At 30.8% G+C, this 20,585-nt stretch overlaps 1 protein-coding gene across 1 annotated transcript in view; it reads right to left on the bottom strand.

The window, feature by feature from the left end:
- LOC134705383 (perlucin-like protein) overlaps positions 1–20,585 on the bottom strand; it is a 58,071-nt gene that overhangs the window by 22,422 nt on the left and 15,064 nt on the right. The window contains exon 2 of the mRNA XM_063564124.1: positions 7,248–7,327. Within this exon, the coding sequence (XP_063420194.1) occupies positions 7,248–7,268 (21 nt within the window). The 5' untranslated portion in view covers positions 7,269–7,327. The remainder of the gene's footprint in view (positions 1–7,247; positions 7,328–20,585) is intronic.

Genomic DNA, 20,585 nt, shown 5'->3' with positions numbered 1-20,585 from the left:
CAAAGGATCAATAGAGACACTTTTTATAATGTCTATAGGAAGGGGTCATATCAGCAGGTGATGTTATAAGTAAAGAAGGCATCAATAGAGACACTTTCTATGATGTTTATAGGAAGGGGTCATATCAGCAGATGATGTTATAAGTAAAGAAGGCATCAATAGAGACACTTTCTATGATATTTATAGAAAGGGGTCATATCAGCAGGTGATGTTATAAGTAAAGAAAGGAATAATTGAGACACTTTCTATGATATTTATAGAAAGGGGTCATATCAGCAGGTGATGTTATAAGTAAAGAAAGGAATAATTGAGACACTTTCTATGGTGTCTATAGGAAGGTGTCATATCAGCAGGTGATGTTGTAAGTAAAGAAAGGATTAATAGAGACATTTTCTATGGTGTCTATACGAAGGTGTCATATCAGCAGGTGATGTTATAAGTAAAGAAAGGATCAAAAGAAACACTTTCTATGGTGTCTATAGAAAAGGGTTTTATCAGCCGGGGATGTTTTAAGTAAAGAAAAGTTTAATAGAGACACTGAATAAGATGTCTATGAGAAGGTGTCATATCAGCAGGTGATGTTATAAGTACAGAAAGGTCAAATAGAGACACTTTCTAAGATGTCTATAGGAAGGGGTCATATCAGCAGGTGATGTTATAAGTAAAGAAAGGGTCAATAGAGACACTGTCTTTGGAGTCTTCACGAAGGTGCCATATGAAAAGATGATTTTATAAGTAAAGAAAGGGTCGACAGGGACACTTTCTATGGTGTCTATATGAAGGGGTCATATCAGCAGATGATATTATAAATAAAGAAAGGATCAATAGAGAAACTTTCAGAATTGTTTATAGGAAGAAGTCATTTCAGCCGATGAGGTTAGAAGTAAAGAAAGAGCCAAAAGAGACACTTTATATATATAGACGGCGTTTATGACGTCGGTATTTTCCCTCAGAAAACGTAAGCGTAACAAAAACACTGGACACTTAGTTTATCACATAATTCTTAACATTTACGTTCAGCATATTTCGTTTTTTTCGAACAAAATGTGCAGCAAATGCACATTTTGAAAATATAAATAAATATTTGCTACGAGCAATATAATGGAAATAATTAGCGACGATGTCGTGGATATTTTTCAGATAACAGAGTTAAAACGCCATTTCTTTAGATTGTAACATCATAGCTGGACATTTAAAAAATTCAGGGGCCGTGTCAACGAAGCTGTCCTAGGACTAAGACATGTCTTAGGATGGTCTTAGGACACGTCTTAGTCCTAAGTCGGGTTAACGAAAGTCTCTTAAACTAAGATATGTCCTAAACTTGGTCCTAAAGTTAGGATATACAATAAGGTGTCTTAGGATAGTCCTAAAAGTTAAGATGTCCTAAAATGTAATAAAAACAACAAATATGGCATAAACTCAATACTAAAAATACTTATACAATATTAAATTATCATTAGATAAAATTAATAATAAAAAAATATTGTTTAATGTTTGTTAAAGATTTAATTGTATTATATTAAATTATTTCGTGCTGCCTTTTTTGAAGCTTAAACAATACTATCCTCATAAGCAATATATTTTGAATAATTCAAATATGGGAAAACGTTTACTTCTCTTTTAAAATACCTAATCCTGATTCGATACATGTAATGTAGTCGAGTGGACCTAAGGACAAAACTAGTTTATGTACTAAAATTGCAGCACGAATATCACAAAGTTTTGTGACCATTTACTTCTGTTTTCGTATTAAATTCATTTATATCTTTTATCATATTTAATAACGTATTTATTAGTATTCCGTAAAAACTTAAACTTTTATTTTGCGTTAATTGTTTTCTATATATTGTCTTTACATATAAAATACAATTCAATCTATGTCATACAAATCTTTACATATATTTTCAATTAAATAAATGCGTTAGGAAGGTCCTAGGACCATCGTAGTTAGGACAGTCCTAGGACAGCTTTGTTTTACATCCTAAGACATGTCTCAGACACGTCCTAAGACCATCATAAATAATGTCCTAAGACCTATCTTAGGACATATCCTAGGATACTTTCATTGACACGGCCCCAGGTGTTCAGTCTGGACTATCAAATCATTCATATGTTGCAGATTTTAATATTATACCTCTGGTTTTTCACATTACGAATACCAAGTTATTTTGAAAATAAAAAGATAGCAATTACATATTGTTTCTTACCGATTCTTCCATTTTGATTATTAGTCCTTCCAAATTACTACTTCTTACACATAACGAAGATCATTCCAAGCACATCTACTATGGTCATTTTTGATTTTTTTTGCGGTAAATTTCATATAATGTCAGAGTCTGAATCTATACAATTCTATTATACGAAAATGTGGGATAAAATGTTTAATTTGTATAAAACTCTATTTTTTGCTAAGTTAATGTTACAAGTTACACCGATTTTTTGCCGTTTTCTATATGTCCGTTTCTTGCTTTATAGATTAAATATTAATCTACCTTACTAGTAATGAGGATTCTTATGGCATGCATTCATCATTTTATAATGAAAAAAAATCTTCTTAAAAAAATATTAAAAATACATATAAATATTTTATGCTTTAAGCTATTAAAAAGCGCATTTTACAGTTGCCGTCAACTTTGTGCACGCCGTCTCGTGGTTCATCTTTCACAAAAAATACCGAAAGAATTTAGAATAATTTTACAAAATATTTATCATGTCTTGTGCAGAAAATATTTAACCACATCTTCATCATGGTGTCATCTTTTATCCCAATTTAAAATTGTTACTTGGGAATAATGTTAAAGTGTAATGGCAACTTAAATTTAGCGGAATCCTTACCAATGGAAAAAGCTAGGAAAGCATGTTTTAAGATTAAGAAAACAACATGATTGGATAATCCTTGTAAACTTTTAGAAAGATTTATTTGATTTATTAGTAAATCCGATATTGCTGTATTGTAGTGAGATTTGTGGTGTTTTTGATAATTCGGGAGACAATTCCATTTTGGAAAAAATCCATATGAAATCATAAAAGAAATTCTAGGTGTTCATTGCGAAGCAATTAATGCTGTTTTATTGTAGAGCCGAACTTTGCACGCTACCGTTGTGGTAAAAAATCTCATTTTATTTATTAAGTTTTTTTAACATATGTTTAGGTCTGAAAACACACTTGTATCCAAAATTTTCTGGCAACTGAAAAAAAAAGAACCCGTGCACAAATAAATGCATTCTATTTTAAACAATCTAGGATTTTCAAACCTAGCTGGGGGGAAGTTGTCTATATTAAACAATGTTTAACAAGTATTTTAAACAACGATTTATTGATCAGTGCACACATGATCAATCATCAAAAATGCACGATTCAGCCAAACTAAAACTTTATCAACAATTTCATAATTCAAGTCAGCGTTGGTCTTATGTTGTTGTTCTAAGTAATAAATTAGAAATGTCATCTCTGTGTAAAATAAGATTAAGTGCACACAATCTTGCTATTGAAAAGGGCGACATTTAGTTTTACCCATGCGCCGATGTACGAGTTTGTAATGTATGTAAATCGGGTGAGGTAGAAGATAAAAATAACTTTTTACTGAAATGTGAAAAAAAAGTAATTCGACTACAGAATAAACTTTAAAACTATTATATTAAATATACTTCCTACATGTTGTTGTGAAAATCAGCTTAATATCGTAAAAGCTGCATTAATAGTAATTCTTTAAAAGTCCTGAAAGTGACAAGTTCTTATCTACATAAATATCTGGTATATAGAAATGTGTATTTGGCTTCTTTTAAAACTATAACATATTGAATTATGTTGTTATAATTTACTGAAATATGTATGGGCCATTGCCAATTATTGTAATTGTGTTTGTTACAGTAAAGTATTTGTATTTGTATTTGAATTTATTCTGATATAAAAGCAAAGTCCCGTAAGACCCCTTTTAATATTATATTTGTGTTAAACCCCAAAAGTGACTCAGGAACTGCAGAAATATGATCACTTTTGTCTTTGAACCGACAGTAAAGTCCCTGAGAATGTTGGGCGTTCTTTGGATGAAGAAATACGCAGCCACGTCTAGTCAGAAAGGAGATTTTGCATCCTTTGTCTCGTGATGAGATAGAGTGCCAGGCTCTCTGTACGTTAATAGCCCTTGGAAGAAGTTCTCCTTGCCGGATATGGAGGTGGGCTGTGTCAAGGCTGAATTTCAATTTCTCTATCCAATATACCCTCATTTTCCAGTGTAATTTCACAATTAATTATGTAATATTTAAATAGTTTACACGTGTAAAGTTCACTACATGCTAAACAGGTTCAATTTCAAATATAGATATATTAAAGCTGTATAATAATCATATTTGATGAGTTAAACTCCGCCATTATAGTGGTTGCTAGGCAACATAATAAACGAGCTAGACCCAAAATTCAATTATTTTCAAAAGGTCTATGGTATAGACTTACAACATAACAAGTTAAATGAAATTTGGGGGTGGGGCTAAAAATGGCCCTTATAGCCCCTAGTCCTTTGTCGACATTGATTTCGATTAAAGACCTTCCGGTTGTATTCATGATTATTGATTTGATATCATTATGAGCATGCATGAAATATTTGATGCTGAACGTAAAACAAACCACATTCAATTAATTTAATATTACTGTATCAGTGTAAATTAAATATACTTCTTCTGCTAGTGTTGTACAATACAATAATACAATAATAATCTCACCATCAATAATACAGTATACACAATTCACATTATAAAAGGAAACCTTAAAATTATTAATGCCATTCTAAAAGGAATTATGAGAGACGGATTAAAAAGGAACTATAGTATTTACAAATTTCCAAAAAGCTATTATAAAACAAAAGTTAAATATTAAAACATATTTACATCAATTATAGGTATAAAAACTCGTCTTCTACGATCTAAAATAAGTTTACAGGTTTTGACACATTTTTGTATCACATTAATATTTTCACTCGTTTAAATAAATGAAAGTTTCAAGGAATTCGGCAATAGACTAAAATGTTCGTTTTCGTTAAAAGTTTAAAATCTTATACAGTTCGTCTCTAAGATCATCGTACAACAGACATACAGTCAATACATACTCCTCCGTTTCAATTATATCGTCACAAACAAAACAATTTTTAAGTTCTTTGATCTATTGGAAGACTCTCGTAACGTCCTGTCTCCACCCGTATTAGGACAACACCACAGCGAAACTGAGAGTCAGTTTATGTTGAATAATTGAAGAAATGAGTCATTACTAATTAAAAAAGCAAATCTTGGAACACAAGAAAAGAAGATAAAGCAAATTAACACTAGTGATATCAAGGTTCCTCTATAAAAATATATGTGAATAAAATACATAATGATTGTATGTACAAATTATAAAATACATTTACACCATGATTACATTGAAAGTGTAAGGATAACCTACATTTATCATGACAATCATGTTCACTGTGAACGAAGTCAAATTTTAAAATGACTATCCTCCCCCTTTTTGCATCTTGTAAATTACTCAAATCATCGTTTTGCATTCATTATAAAATCATGGATACAATTATATTAGTTGTGTGGCAAACTTCTTTTAATAAACAATAAAATTTTAAGAAAGAAATAACCTATTTCCTCCTTTTAGTTTAAATAATTTCATTTCACTTGTTGGTTTTTTTTATCGTTGCAAGATTAATACAAATCTTACAATTTATTGTTTCCCAAATCAATATTTTATGTACTATAAAAAAGACAAAACTTTTAAAAGTAAATTCAAATTTTACAAACCATTTAAATCATACTTTCCTGCAATCTTACATAACCAATGCTAGCTGTTATTTAACTTAATTAATAAAGTAACATGGCATTAATTTTTAATTTACAACCCGTTAGTGTACAAAGGGAAGCAACTTTAATTGTTCTACGTAGGGGTAAAATTGGCAGGTTAATGGTGCAAAATCAGCAGGTGCCATATCAGCAGATGAGTGATCTAGACCCGTCTCAATTAATCAGTTTCTATTTGTGTAGAAGTTTACTTAAGTTCCAGTTCAGTGAATATGTATTCCATAATGTTCCTCTAATAGTTGATGTGTTTCAGTTTGTAACCCGTTTTTTTTTTTTGGCTTAATCAAAGTATGGCTATAGAACTGAGATATACTACTGCCGCTTTTGTTCAACACTTAAAGTGGTAGCAGTCACTTTTGCTAACATTAATTTTGCTCGTGACATTTAGGAAAAAATAGACATAAAATTTACCTTTATCCTTCGACAAAAATATAAAAATTTCAAAAATAAATTGAACAACACTTTCATTGGATATATAGCAGTTTGAGAAAAATCTTTTTTTTATCCTCAATTAGCTCAATGCACCCTTACAATAGAACACTATTTAAAAGTTCAGTTAATATTACAGATACATCTCTCTTGTATGTGTTGCTGATCTACTTTTGTTGCATTTACTGATAACTTGTTCTCATCATGAATGAGAAGTGTATATTACAAACACAAATATACAATGTCGGACACAAAAGTGCTATGAAATTACGTTATAAGAAATCGGATTATTTAAAACTTTTGAATAAAAAACTTGTTTACTATTTAATATAAAAGTGACAGGAGATACCTATAAGTCGAAGAGAAATAGACAAAATCTTTGTCAAATTACGGATACAAAATACAAGACTGAACAGCAGTTCAACCAAACATATCGAAGTAGTATTTCTAGAATTATTATTATCAATTTCACTAATGACCACAAGTGTTACAGGCCAATACAGAGAGCATATATAAATCAAAACAACTGACACATAACGTCAGATTTGCGCAATTAAAAAGCTACGTTACCAAATTTATTATGGGCAATATTTTTCAAAAGCGTTTATCAAAACGTGTTTTTGTATAATAACGTATAAACAATAGAAATTTAGTCAATGATGTGACGTTATTTTCGGGTCAATATCTTTGACATTAACCATGATCCTTTCGATTTTGAACGGCGAATACCAAAGCACTGTATCCTATGTGTACTGAGCAGCGTATCGACACTTTTGTATTAAAACAACCAATTATGTTTCTATGCACAAAACACGAATTTTAGGAACAACCTTTAAGCTCCGGAAGGGTAAGCAGATCCTGCTCCACATGTGGCACCCGTCGTGTTGCTTATGTTTTCATTTTTTATGACCCTTACTGGGGTACATCATTTTAGATATGTACCTCCACAGCGGGCCATAATTGTATATTATTATTAATTACCTTTGCATTTTCCCAAGACATCTTCGTATACACAAACAAATAACAGTGATTAGAAAATGAAATCCAATCATTCAAGCATTCTGTAAATTAAAATGTATTTTGTAAAAATGTAATGTAGACTTGAAATATCATTGAACTAATTTAAGAATATCAATAATGATCATTTTATGGCACAAGAAAGACAAAAGGTAAATTAAAATACTTATATGACGTTTGTTTATGTGCATAAGCTAAAGCAACTTGATTATGATATGAAAGCTCTATGATGATTTGTCTACCTGGGTAAAGTGGGTACAAGAAAGACAAAAAAATAAAGAAACATATTGATATGACGCTTATATATGCGCATAAGCTAATGCAACTGGATTATGATATGAATGCTCTATGATGTTTTGTCTAGCTCGGTAAAATGTGGCAGATACGAACGTCCCATTTCGTATATTTCATGGATTCGAATATGATGTACGCGTCAAAATAGGTTAGGTAAAGTTAAAATGAGATACAGTAGCTATAAGTATTCAGTAGAAATTGAAAAAAATAAACGCAAAAGACAAGAAGCTACAAAGACCGGAAAGATTGAAAAATATCGATATGTTATTTTCCGCCATTCATAAAACTGTAATCTTTTACATTTATTCTGTTCTGAGAAATACTTTTTGTTTCAGATGGAAGATTATTTCTTTCAGTTCAAACGAAAAATGTTTATTTGTTAAGTATAGACCTGTAGGCGTCTGTTCCTGTTGATTTGTTCTATGTGTTTACTGTATTCAAGGCCCGTTAAATCGCTCTTAATAAAATTGCCATTAACATGTAACATTTAAAAATTGATTGTCTATGTCTGCCTATCATTTCAACTTACTTAATTTTTTTATGTCTAAAAATTATACATCTACCAATGAGATGGAATAGTTTTTACATGCCCGACTAAGTCAGAAAGTTGAATGGTATAAACTACTCCGTCCTTAAACACTATATAGTCTTAAATTCTAATAAGAAGATGTGATATGATTGCCAATGAGACAACTATCCACCCGAGACCAAATAACACAGAGGGTTACCGTACACACCATGGCAGTGGCAGTGTCAATTGCCATTTTTATTTTTTTACTTTCAATCATTTTTTCAAAGCGAGGTAGGAGAAATAACAACTAATTTTTAAAACGGAGTAAATGGAGATTTCGAAAAAATGTGACGTTTCAAGAAAGGTGTCCCCGAAAGCTGAGATTCTCGGTTTATAAACATACATCTGACAAAAACTGATGCATACATGCGTTTTCTTGTATTATATACATGTTATACTATAAAATAGATAAAAATAAAATAGATGTATATTGTTGCTATAATTTTAGTTTGGGTATGTTTCAAACGTCATGTAATACAATGAACTAATGTGGGAAAATTAATAGAAACTTGTACTTTGATGTCAGCTAGATTCGGTGTTCTATAGAAAGACAACTCTTTTTCTAAAAAAAAAACAAATGAAAAACACATAAAAATTACTCATAAATTTTTTGAAAGGTCGGTGACATAAAGTTTTAGTGACTTTCTTTAAAAGATAACAGAAATGACATTCTTTCTTGAACTGTTTAGAAGAAATCATTGGGTGATAATAATGTAATCATTTTTCATTCGAATGTTTACTTTTAGAATGTAATCACCAATAATCTTTAACTCTACAATCTAAAATCGATACATACATATCTACAGTTCAATGTGGAAAATAATTATGCTTGAAGGTTCGGTATTATTGAATTACTGAAAATTATAAACAACAACCTAATATTGTACATATTGCAGTTCACACAAAACTGGGATTGCCATAGTGACAAAACAAAGTCTGTAACCCTCATTTTTTTTATATTTTATTCCTTAATACACAATTGAAATATGAATTCTTCCGTCAAAAGTTTAAGAAAAAATCACAGGTAGAAATCAATAGGCTGTTTGGTCTTTAAGAATCTTTATGCTATTCAATTTAAATTGACGAAGGTATAGATTGGGTTTCTCGTTTTTTTATTCTTTTATTTGTAACACCGTGTTTTTAATTATTTATTTATTTTACCATTATTGTATATAATTTTGTTTTAGCATACGATTATAATCAATTCTTAGTATTTTTGCACCGTATTATTTAATAGATATAGGAAGATGTGGTACGAGAGCCAATGAGACAACTCTCCTTCAAGATAACAATTTATCAAAGTAAACCAGTATACCTAATAAACAACCAAAAAAACGATAAGTTTTTTTAGAAACCTATACTCAGATAATAGCAGATAATTCAAGACGTAACAAGAGTTGCAACTGATTATAGTACACTAATTGATCATGTTTATGTCACCAATAAAGATTTGATACTAGAATCGCATGTTGATAAATTTTCAATGATAACATTATCCTGTTTGTTTAACAAGAAAAGACAAAAATCCCTCTTATAGTAAAAAAGATATTCATAATACCATTTCTTACAGAATTTTAAAAAAATCAATCAGACAAATTTTCTAAAGTACCTAGCTATTGCACAGGTCGAGAACTCTAGATTTTCTGACGTCAGAATATATTTGCATAGTAATTTCCAAAACACAAGGCCAATATGGCCTTGAAAAACTGACCAATCGACTCAATGAACTACAATGCATTGTGGGCTACTACGAGTAAAATACTACTTAAAACACGTGGAAATAGTGGGAAAAACAGTCAACTGATATATTGTCTGGGACTCTCATTACCAATATTTTTATTCTGCAAATATATTTAATGTAAAATATATAACGTAATCTTCAATTTGCATGCTCAGATTAAAAAAATATTGTTTACTGGCTTCAGGATTCGACTTTCTTTTCCGCCTTGCAAAAGTAGTTGAACCGGTTTTGTGCATTGTTATGACATTTGTATGAATTGGACCTGCATTAATTTCACGACACGAAACAGTGAACTATCCAATGAAGTGACCACTGTCCAGTAAGAAAATCATTTAAGCTTTTTTCAACCAGTATTTAAATGTAATTCCAAAATCATTTCTGCCTAGAAAAACATGAAACTTTCATTGAAACACTTCTTTCTGTACTGAATGAGTAAATTTTTTTTAACAGGACCTGAACTTAAAGTTAGAACATCATAATATTCAGTATGCTAAAATTAAGTTTTATGAAAGCGGCAGGGGCGCTTCCAGCCATTTTAAAAGGGGGTCCTAACCCTGGACAAAAGGGGAGGTACGGTTTATAGCTCATTTTTTTTTTTTTTATAGTTTCATCCATCGATAATATCCGTTTGTTGCTAATTTTATCACAAAATATACCTCAGGGTTTTTTTATCATTTGGCTGCTGTCCTGACATATGTAAAATATCTCCAATATTAAAAGTCTCTGGATCATAGTGGGCGGTACGTCTAAACACTGCTAAGGACTCCTTAGTGCACTAAGGACTATACAATGCCACTAAGGACTAGAAGGACTACTGTTATACGTATTATTTTTGCATATTCTGTTAAAGGTTGATACTTAATGCATAAATTTTATAGAAAAATAATCATAAATAAAAAAGATATTCAACATTTTCTAGGCACGTGCCCATTTTTCTTTGATATACCGAAAATCAATGAACCGATTGACACGTGCCAAATAATATAACAACTGATTAAACAATCATATATTCTTTAATTTAAGAAATTGACAATTGTATCGAAAAGATTAATACTTGATTATCATAATAAAATGTGTTGTTCTTATTTAAAAGTTAAAATGATTAAAAGGACAAATAATTTTGCTTTTGTTTCATTTATTTCCCGACATAGTTATTTGCCATAGGTTTTAATGTTGATGTGCGCCAACTAATAAGTAAGAGTGTGGTCAGCTTGGTAAAATGTTTATGTAAGAGACATGAAGACAAAATGAATATATATATTTATAACTTTTTTGTTTTTATTCTAATTCCGACAAAGATGCGTTACGAGTGGCTTCACTAAAACATGAGTAAATTCCGAAAAAAAAACACCTATAAATCATGATTTTTATTTGTCCACTTTCTATTACTGCTTTTTACGTACTACATGTAGTACGAAAAACGATTGAATTGATAAAAAATCATGTGGCGTCCTTGTGATTTATCAAAACCACTAGTTTTCAACCAGTTTGATATCAGTTTACAAAGGCGGTACTTATTAATCTGAAATTGTTTGACATTTGTTTTTTTTTCTTCTAAAAGTAAAAGAAGTTTAAAATAATCATTTCACGAATTTTAGTCAGATTAGGTTTTATTTCTAATATATGAAAGAGAAATGTTTTTCAAAATGTTCCACAGTGTTTAGTACATTATTTACGAATAATTTCCTGCATTTGTTAATTTAAAGTTAAAGATATAATGTTGAGAGTGCTTTGTAAAAATTACTCACTGTTGAAGGCCGTATGGGTAACTTAAAGTTATTAATTTCTGTGTCATTTTGTCTCTTGTGAATAGTTGTCTCATTACCAACCCTACCACATCATTTTTTATATTGGTTGCAAAAATTTATTATCGTATTGAACTCGTTTTTGTCCAGAAATATATTGCTCAAACGTGTTCTTCATATGATACTAATAAAATTTGAAAATGAACCATAGCATACGCACAAAAACATGATTTCTGTCTAAATCCGTCTGTTTACTTGTAGCTTGCATTAAATAAGTTTGGTTACATGTAGTAAATATATTTTATCAGATGGATTTTTTTGTGTCCCCAAATACATTGCTCAAACGTCTTCATATGTAAATTAAAAAAAAAGGATAAAATTTTGAAAAAGTACCATAGCAAACGTACAAGGGTGGTTGCATGTAGTAAAAAGTTTATTATCTTATTGATTACTTGTTGTCCAGTAATACATTGCTTAACGTCTCCATATAAGAAAATAAATTTTGAAAAGTGCACCACAAGAAACAAAATAATGTGTTTCGGCTCCATACCTGTTCGAACGCATGTCCGTCGTCGCCCGTATTCTGTCATTTATTAATATATGAACATCAAATTAAAAAAAACCTTCAATACACTTAAGAAAAAATACTTCTTCATTCTGAAAAAAACACATTAATAGTATTTCAACAACAATTCATTTTTTTACCAATCTTGTCCATTAAACACAACAAATACAATGATTCCCGTGTAATCAGTTATGTAATATGACACGTGTCAAACGGTTCATTGATTTTCGGCACATCAGAGAAATACGGGCACGTGTCTAAATAATGTTGAATATCTTATTCATCTATGATTATTTTTCTACAAAAATTGAAATTTATGCATTAAATATCATTCTCTACCATAATATGAAAAGAAATTGCATGTAACAGCACCCCATCTAGTCCTTAGTGGCATGTTATAAGTCCTTACTGCACTAAGGACTCCTTAGCAGTGTTTAGACGCACCCCATAGTGGGTGCCATATTACCTATTATATTTTTTTTTTCGAAAACGTGCTTTGTATATAGAAATAAGAAGATGAGGTATGAGTGCCAAAGAGACATTTTACCAACAAAGACTTATTCTGTTTCAGTAAAGTAAGCAGGCATAGGTTCAATGCTGAAAAGTAAGCTATAAATGACCCAAAAATTACTTGTGTAAAACAATAAAAAAAAAAAAATTCGGCCCAACTAAATGTATAAAAGTAGAAGAAATCTATCCCATCAAAATAAATATATTGGATAGGAACCTGTATTTCAGTGGTTGTCGTTTGTTTATGAGTTACATATTTGTTTTTCGTTCATTTTTTTATATAATTAAGGACGTTAGTTTTTTCTCGTTTGAATTGTTTTACATTGTCATAGTGGGGCCTTTTATAACTATGCGGTATGGGTTTTGCTCATTGTTGAAGGCCGTACGGTGATCTATAAACGTTAATTTCTGTGTCATGTTGGTCTCTTGTGGACAGCGGTTGCATTGGCAATCATACCACATCTTCTTTTTTATTATAGGTCCAACGCTGCAATTTTCACAAAACATATAAAATTTTCCACCATGTCGCACATACATATGGATAACATCATTACAGCTTATTTCCTAATGCATGTAGAGCAAAACTTTGGTCAGCTTGCTTGCTTTGTTTGTATATTGTACAAAATATAAAATATACAAGTTAAACTAAGCCTATATATATATATTGTTTAAAGATGTCAATCTTATTTCAAAGCTTGTATAAACAACTATACAAACAAAGCAAGCAAGCCAACCAAAGTTTTACTTTGCAGGTATACGAAATCAGCTGTAATGATTTATTCAGTTTGGCAAAAGTCTGAGCCTGTTAAAAACGAACACACTGAAACTACAGTTGCTGACTTCATTACCTTCAAAGCAAAGGGAACAGTTTGGAATTATAGATTTTGTTAACACTGTCATGTATGTAAATATTTCTATGCCTTTTTTAAGAACACAAAATTCAAGGATCACACATTTGCATTCATTTATCTATACGAAAATTGCTGTACTCGTGAATATCAGCACCGGCTGTTATCGACAGCTTACTTTACACTAGTAAGTTTGTCTCATGGGTAATTGTGTTTTTTTCGCTGTTGTTTCGTTGCTTTCTGGTGGACAAATACATGAATCTCTGTGCCATCGTCAAACATGTTAATGGCTATTTATCGGATAATTCAAACCCTGTTTTCTTCGCATAGAAACAACTCTTCGTTAATCTGAGCATGGAAGTAATACTTTATATCACGAACTATAAATGAGGATACACAAAATGAAAAACTAAGCGAAATTGTGAATCCCGCATTGCACGAAAAAATGTGTTGTATTTCAGTAAATAACACGTGTTCTTAGAAGATTGTAAACACGTAGTAGTCCATCATGCATTGTGACTCATTTAGTGGATTGGTTAAAAACCTAGGTAAAAATAAATTGCGTCACATGTAAATAAACATATACATGTGCGAGAACATAAGTATGCTAACTTATGCATTTCCATATAAGGTAGTGGTCCTGACCTGTTGCACCCTTTGATAAATTTGGACATGAAAGTCACTCAAATACATGTATTCAGATGAGGAATGACATATTTAATGCAGTTCTAGATAAACATGCACCTATTGTTACTAAAAGAGTAAAAAGAGACAGACAACCTGAATGGTTCAATAATGAAATTGCATATGCCAGAAAAATGAGAGAAAAATACCATAAATTAGGAATGTGGTCCGAATACAAATTTTGGCGAAACAGGACAAAATACATAATCGATGAATCAAAAAGAAATTTGTATTCAAAGATGGTAAATAATTCAAAAGATTCTAAAGATTTATTGAAATGTATTCATAGTCTTAACCCATCCCAACAAGAAAAGCCATATGAACTTTTAAATTAAGATGTTGTTAAAACCAATAACGTCAGTGACATTTGTAATGATTTTAATAAGTTTTATACACCTTGTATTGAAAACCTGAGGACTGACAGACGTATGAGCAAAACTCATGAATAAGCAAAATTAACTTAATTTGAACAAAAGAGATTTACTAAGTCAGAACAAGTAAAATTTTCAATTCCACCAGTCACAATAAATGGTCTATTCAATGAGATGATCAAACTTGACATTAATAATCTCCCGGATCTGATAACATAGGACCACAAATTTTAAAATTGAGTTCTCCTTTCATAACATCATCTCTAACTCACATTTTTAACAGAATAATAGTTACAACATGTACAAGTACAGTACCCAGTGTTCTAAAGAATGCAAGAGTAGCCCCTGTTTTGAAAGCATGTGAAAAATTCGTGGCAACAAATTATAGACCAACGTCTGTACTTCTCGTTTTATCAAAACTTTTAGAAAAGCATGTTTCAAAACATTTGTATGACTATCTAAAAAGATAAGATCTTTTACACCCAGCACAATCTGGGTTCGACAAGAACACTTTTGCCAAACTGCCCTTATCAACATCATAGATAAATGGATACAGGATATGAATGATGGTAATATCCACTTAGCAGTCCTGGTAGATTTTAAGAAAGCTTCTGATGTAGTAGATAATGATATTCTCTGTAAAAAACTTGAAATTTATTGATTTGAAAATACTGCTGTTTCTTTTTTTTTTGAAATCATATTTGAATGAAAGAACTCACCAAGTACGATATAAGACCCCCTTCTGATTTTATTATACATAAACGACCTTCCTATTTATTTGAAATTTTTTTGCACTGTTTTCTATGCCGATGATTCAACTTTACATCTTTCTGGCAATTGTTATCAAAAAAAAAAATCATCTTGACTATAACTTATATTAAAGATTAACTATGGTCCTTGACGGTGACGTCTTGTGTAACATTAAAAAAAACGAAGATGTGGTACATGCATGATCGCCAATGAGACAGTTCTTTATAGAAATTTTTGGAAGTTATCTCCTTAAGTCGACATATTGCCATTCACTTGTAATAACAAATCGATAATTACCATCGGTATAAAATGTGTTTATTATAATTTTGATTAGTGAGTAACTTTGATTAATCTTTTATGAAACGTTTTACAAAATTATTTATATATTATATATGTCGTACTTTCTAACAAAAAGCATTCTAGATTTTTGCTGGTCGAAAAAATGCCAGTCAATTTTGCTTTTCTAAAATGAGTGACTTGTTCCCGTTTTAAAATGTGATCATGTGCTTATGAATCCCATCATTCATCTTGTGCTCGTATGTGGCTACAAAAAAAAGGGGGGTGTGCTTTCGTATGCAACAAATTATTTGCTCCCATCGTGATTTAAAAACTTTAGAACAACTATTTGTTATTCAATATAGAGTGTTGAATTTCATATTTTTTTTTTCTTATCAAAACTAAATATTTGATATATCTTCCCTCCGGAATGTTTTTCTTAAGAAATCATAGAACAAAAAATATGTCAGATTCTGTTTGAGAATAATTTCATAAGACCATTGCTTACTATATAAATCATTGATAATCAATACAGTTTGATATTCTTCCCGGAGTACGGAGTAGATAATAATTTTGTTTAATCTGATGGAAATTATCCATTTTGTTTTTATTTTAAATTATTACACCTCATAGTTTTGATGAAGAAAATCCATTTTAATTCCGAAATTTTTAATTAAAATGATGAATTTCTTTAATCTTTCAACAAACTTTTGAAATTGCAGTGGCATAGTTAGTCAACTGATAAACGGCCTGGCCAGTCAGCTGAAAAGTGGCATGGCTGATAACAGGTAAAGTAGTAATTTTCCATATCCATTGTGTATAACTTATGTGGAAAACCTTTTATACATAATTAATTTTATGGGGAATATTCTGTTTATGTCTAATATTTAATATATAGTTCAACAGATGACATTATTTACATTTTCTGCTGTTTAATCCGCAACTTGTGTATGTGTAGTGAGAAGATACAACTCCTTGAAAGAATTAGAATACAATAATTATTATTTGCTATGTTTAAAAACATTATTTTATTACATGTACAATAAAAATTTTATTTTAAGACGAACATTGAATATTATGGATATTTGAATTGGTGTATACCAACATACCAACATTTGTATTGCTGATACTTTCAATTGTATACCATATTAACTATACTATATATAAAAATATTAATTTTCGCGAACCATTTAGGTCACGGAAATTCCAAAATATGGCATCAGTAAGGAGAGTTGTGCAAATAATGTGAATACACAGAACCCCCATCCAAATTATCTTTAGCTAAAAGTATTCATCATTTTCTATTTTATATGTACTAACAACATTCCATTTTTCTATAATTTCGATTGAAATATTCCAAAATCTGAGTTAAAATCGATCGAATGCCCCAAATAAACATTGTCTGATTGGTTGAAGTACTGTTGCGTCGATGATTAGCATTATAAGCCTCGATGTAAAGAATAAGCCTCGATGTAAAGCACACGCTTCACATGAATAAGGAGAGTTTTACAAATAATGTGAGTACACAGATCCTCCATCCTATTTATATTTTGCTGGAAATGTTGCAGTATTCATCATTTCTGTTTTGATTCTGCTCACAACATTCCATTTTTTCTATAATTCCGATTTAAATATGTGGAACCCGCAATAAAAATAGATGGCCTCAATGATCTTATAGCAACGCAAAAAATTCCGTTACCCAGAGTTTTACGATGTTACATTAGCCTGGGATTCGGTCCAATCTAGCTGCGCGTCGTAAGGTCAAGATTAGCCAGGATCCCAGTCTAAATTATAAATGTTACATAAACCAACCAAACCACATACAGAACTTTGCGCTCAAATGTAATTCTTGGTAATTATACGGGTAACTTCGTTTAAGAAAACTTATACACACTTTATCATTAACATATTACCTGGCTTTTGCATATTCACGTTTTTTTTATGCTGAACTGTAGTCAAATTCAATTTTATAAAAAAAATTTTACATTAAGCAATAGGAGTAAGAATATTTATTTCGCGCCAACTTAACCAGCAACATATCAATCTGCAAAATTATTTACCGGTATTTTTGTGAAATTTCAGTTCTATAGGTTATCAATTAGAGAAATTTTGGTAAGTATTACTTATTTATGTTAAGGTTCTACTGATGTGCTTCTCTAGACCTTTTTGGCGGTCCGTTTTATCCCATTTATCTCAATACTATCTCCGATGACAGGAATGTCAACTCGACCTATTCGTGTCGAAAGTGAAAATCCAATCTACATTGTATTTGATGAAATAATTTCTTCTTCAACGGTTCATGCATTATTTTCATATTATTTGATAACCAATCACATTCACGTTGCATGTTTGCATGAAAATGGTTATGTACATGTATTAGTGAATTGTAATGGCGATGCAGCATGCGAGGTCAGTGCGCGATCACGTGACATTATTATTTGTAAACTAACATGCTCCCCGTGTAACACGTGTCTGAATTATCCTTTCAAAGTGTTATGAATCTTTCAATCACTATTTTAAGATATTTTCCTTTTTGTATTTAGGTTTGCATATCAGTAGTGCAAGTGAATTAGAAATAGTTCCGAGTTGTGTGTGTGGTTTTTTTTAATAGTCTATAGAATTAGAAGGTAAGTCTACATAAGTTATATTTACATGTAACTAAAGTCTAAAAAGATGACTCCACTTTCCCTCTATAATTAAAACCCGCTTACCAATTTAAACAGCATTTGCTCCCCTTGAACGCTAATTTGCCCCTTCCCCGTCATTTCCCTTTAAATTTGCTCAACAGTCATACTTATGGTCCATTTACATTAACGGCTGAGTTGTGATTTTACCATCTTAACTCAAATTTTCATATTGTACACATTTGACTATTCAGTATGAGTTCCCATGTTTTTTGTCTTATATGAAGGAGGTTTTAGGTCATGTTTTCCTAAACATTTTATTGCTATTTGTCTGTCTGGATCGTTAAAACCACAAAATCAGATAGTGATGAATATGCAAGTTTTCAACAATCCCGGAAATTACACCTTATTTAATTATCGCTATTTAGTCCAATCTGGGAAAAACAGTCATACATTGTATGTACAACCTGTTTGGGTCATGTGGCCGAAAATAAAGGTTTTTTAGTAGAGAGCTGAGGGAGGAAAAACTTAAGAAAGCGATCATCAAGAAACTTTAATTGAGTATGATCCACTTTTTTTCGAAATAAAAATTGAAGTAAAAAATTATTTTGTTTAAAGTATTTACAATAAGTTAAAACGGGTCTCATTAAAAAGTATTGTGCATGGTGAATTGTTTCAACGGCCCCCAGATAGCTTCAACTGGATGAAAAAGTTGTGTAATTTTAGAATTTATCCGGTATGGAATAAATAGCGATTAGGTGTATTGACATCCATGAAAAAATATAGGAAGTAAGATACATGTAACTCCCCTTTAGGTTTTGATAAATATTGGATATGACATTAAGAAGTTATAAAACTTTATTCTTTGAATGTTTCTAGCGTAACATGCACGCTCAGTACTGCTTTTTATACGTCCGTCAAAGACGGGACGTATAAAGGTATACAAATGTCAGGTGTCCCTCTGTCTGTCCAGCCTAAACATGTGGCACCGTAACTTGAGAACGACTTATCCAAATTTCATGAAACTAATTATAGATGTTTCTTATGATGGTCACATGATCTGTACTTTTTGGTGATGATTCAAAATTTCATATTTGAGTTATTGAGTATTTATCATGTTTTTTCCAAGTCCGGATCCTTAATTAGTTTCAAAAACCGGAAGTGTGCCATTTGGCCACAGACCACAATTAATTTCTCTATCATTTCTTTTGAACATTTTGTATCATTAAAAAAATTGCACCATGCACTTTTGTCAAATTTTTTGTGTGTCTTATGTATAGCACTAGTCCAAAAATATATCCAAAATTCAGAAAGATTGAAGCAATCACTTTTACAAATTTAGCCAATATACATCCATACCCCTATGGACAAGTCAAGAGATGTTCCGAAAACTGTAAATATGACCTTTTTGTACTTGGCCTAATCACTCATTCCATATCAAAATCAGTTTAAATACATGTCATGGTGTGTAATTTGGCTTAAATTTGTGTTAGTGTTATTTTGGATAAAAATATGTTTTATTTTATGAAAGAAAATTTAATGTTAGTATTTTGTAAAAGTTTTAATTAATCTGTTTAATTAATTTTACCTATGCTGTGGCATTAGTACTCGGAATGTCACAGTTTGGTCAAAGCACTTTATTTTGAAATATTAATTGTAATTAACACATGTCACTTTGAAAATTAAGAATTTTATCAAAACAGTACAGGATTAGGCTTTGTCAATTAAAGTATAATTTTGCTAATGAGAGTATTATTAACATGTCGAGACATATTTATTTATTTTGGATTTTAGTATAAATATCGTCGGTAAATTTGGAAAAGCAGTCAGTGTTTCGGAAGCGTAACCTCACACTACTCACGTCATTATACTGGCCCTATAAGACTGTCTACCAGTCTACCAGTTGACTGTGTAGTGTGAGACAAAATTTATCTCTTGACTCATTATTTAAATTAGAAAATACTTTTGAGAAGCTTTTATTTTGAGACTTTGCATTTTTGAATTTGAGATTAAGTATATTTTATGATTTAGTAATTTTGGCATTTATTTCATATTTTACATTTTAAAGAGAAATAGTTTTACTTGGGATTTGATATTTAGATTTGATACTTTGTACTTTAATTAGATTATTATTATTATTTGGAATTGTTTACTAATTGATTTGTTATCATCATTCGTTTAAATTGTTACAGTAATTAAATTATGAAAACCTTCCTTGCGTTTTAGCTATGCCTATCAGAACATTAAGTCTAGCGATAGACTGACCCCCTGTCCCTTGGTTCCAGCACAAACGAGTTAGCTCCCCCTTATCTAACAGTGCTCT

This window comes from Mytilus trossulus, chromosome 2 (assembly GCF_036588685.1).
Source record: "Mytilus trossulus isolate FHL-02 chromosome 2, PNRI_Mtr1.1.1.hap1, whole genome shotgun sequence".
Lineage (NCBI taxonomy): Eukaryota > Metazoa > Mollusca > Bivalvia > Mytilida > Mytilidae > Mytilus > Mytilus trossulus.
This window is presented reverse-complemented; position numbering and strand designations above follow the sequence as displayed.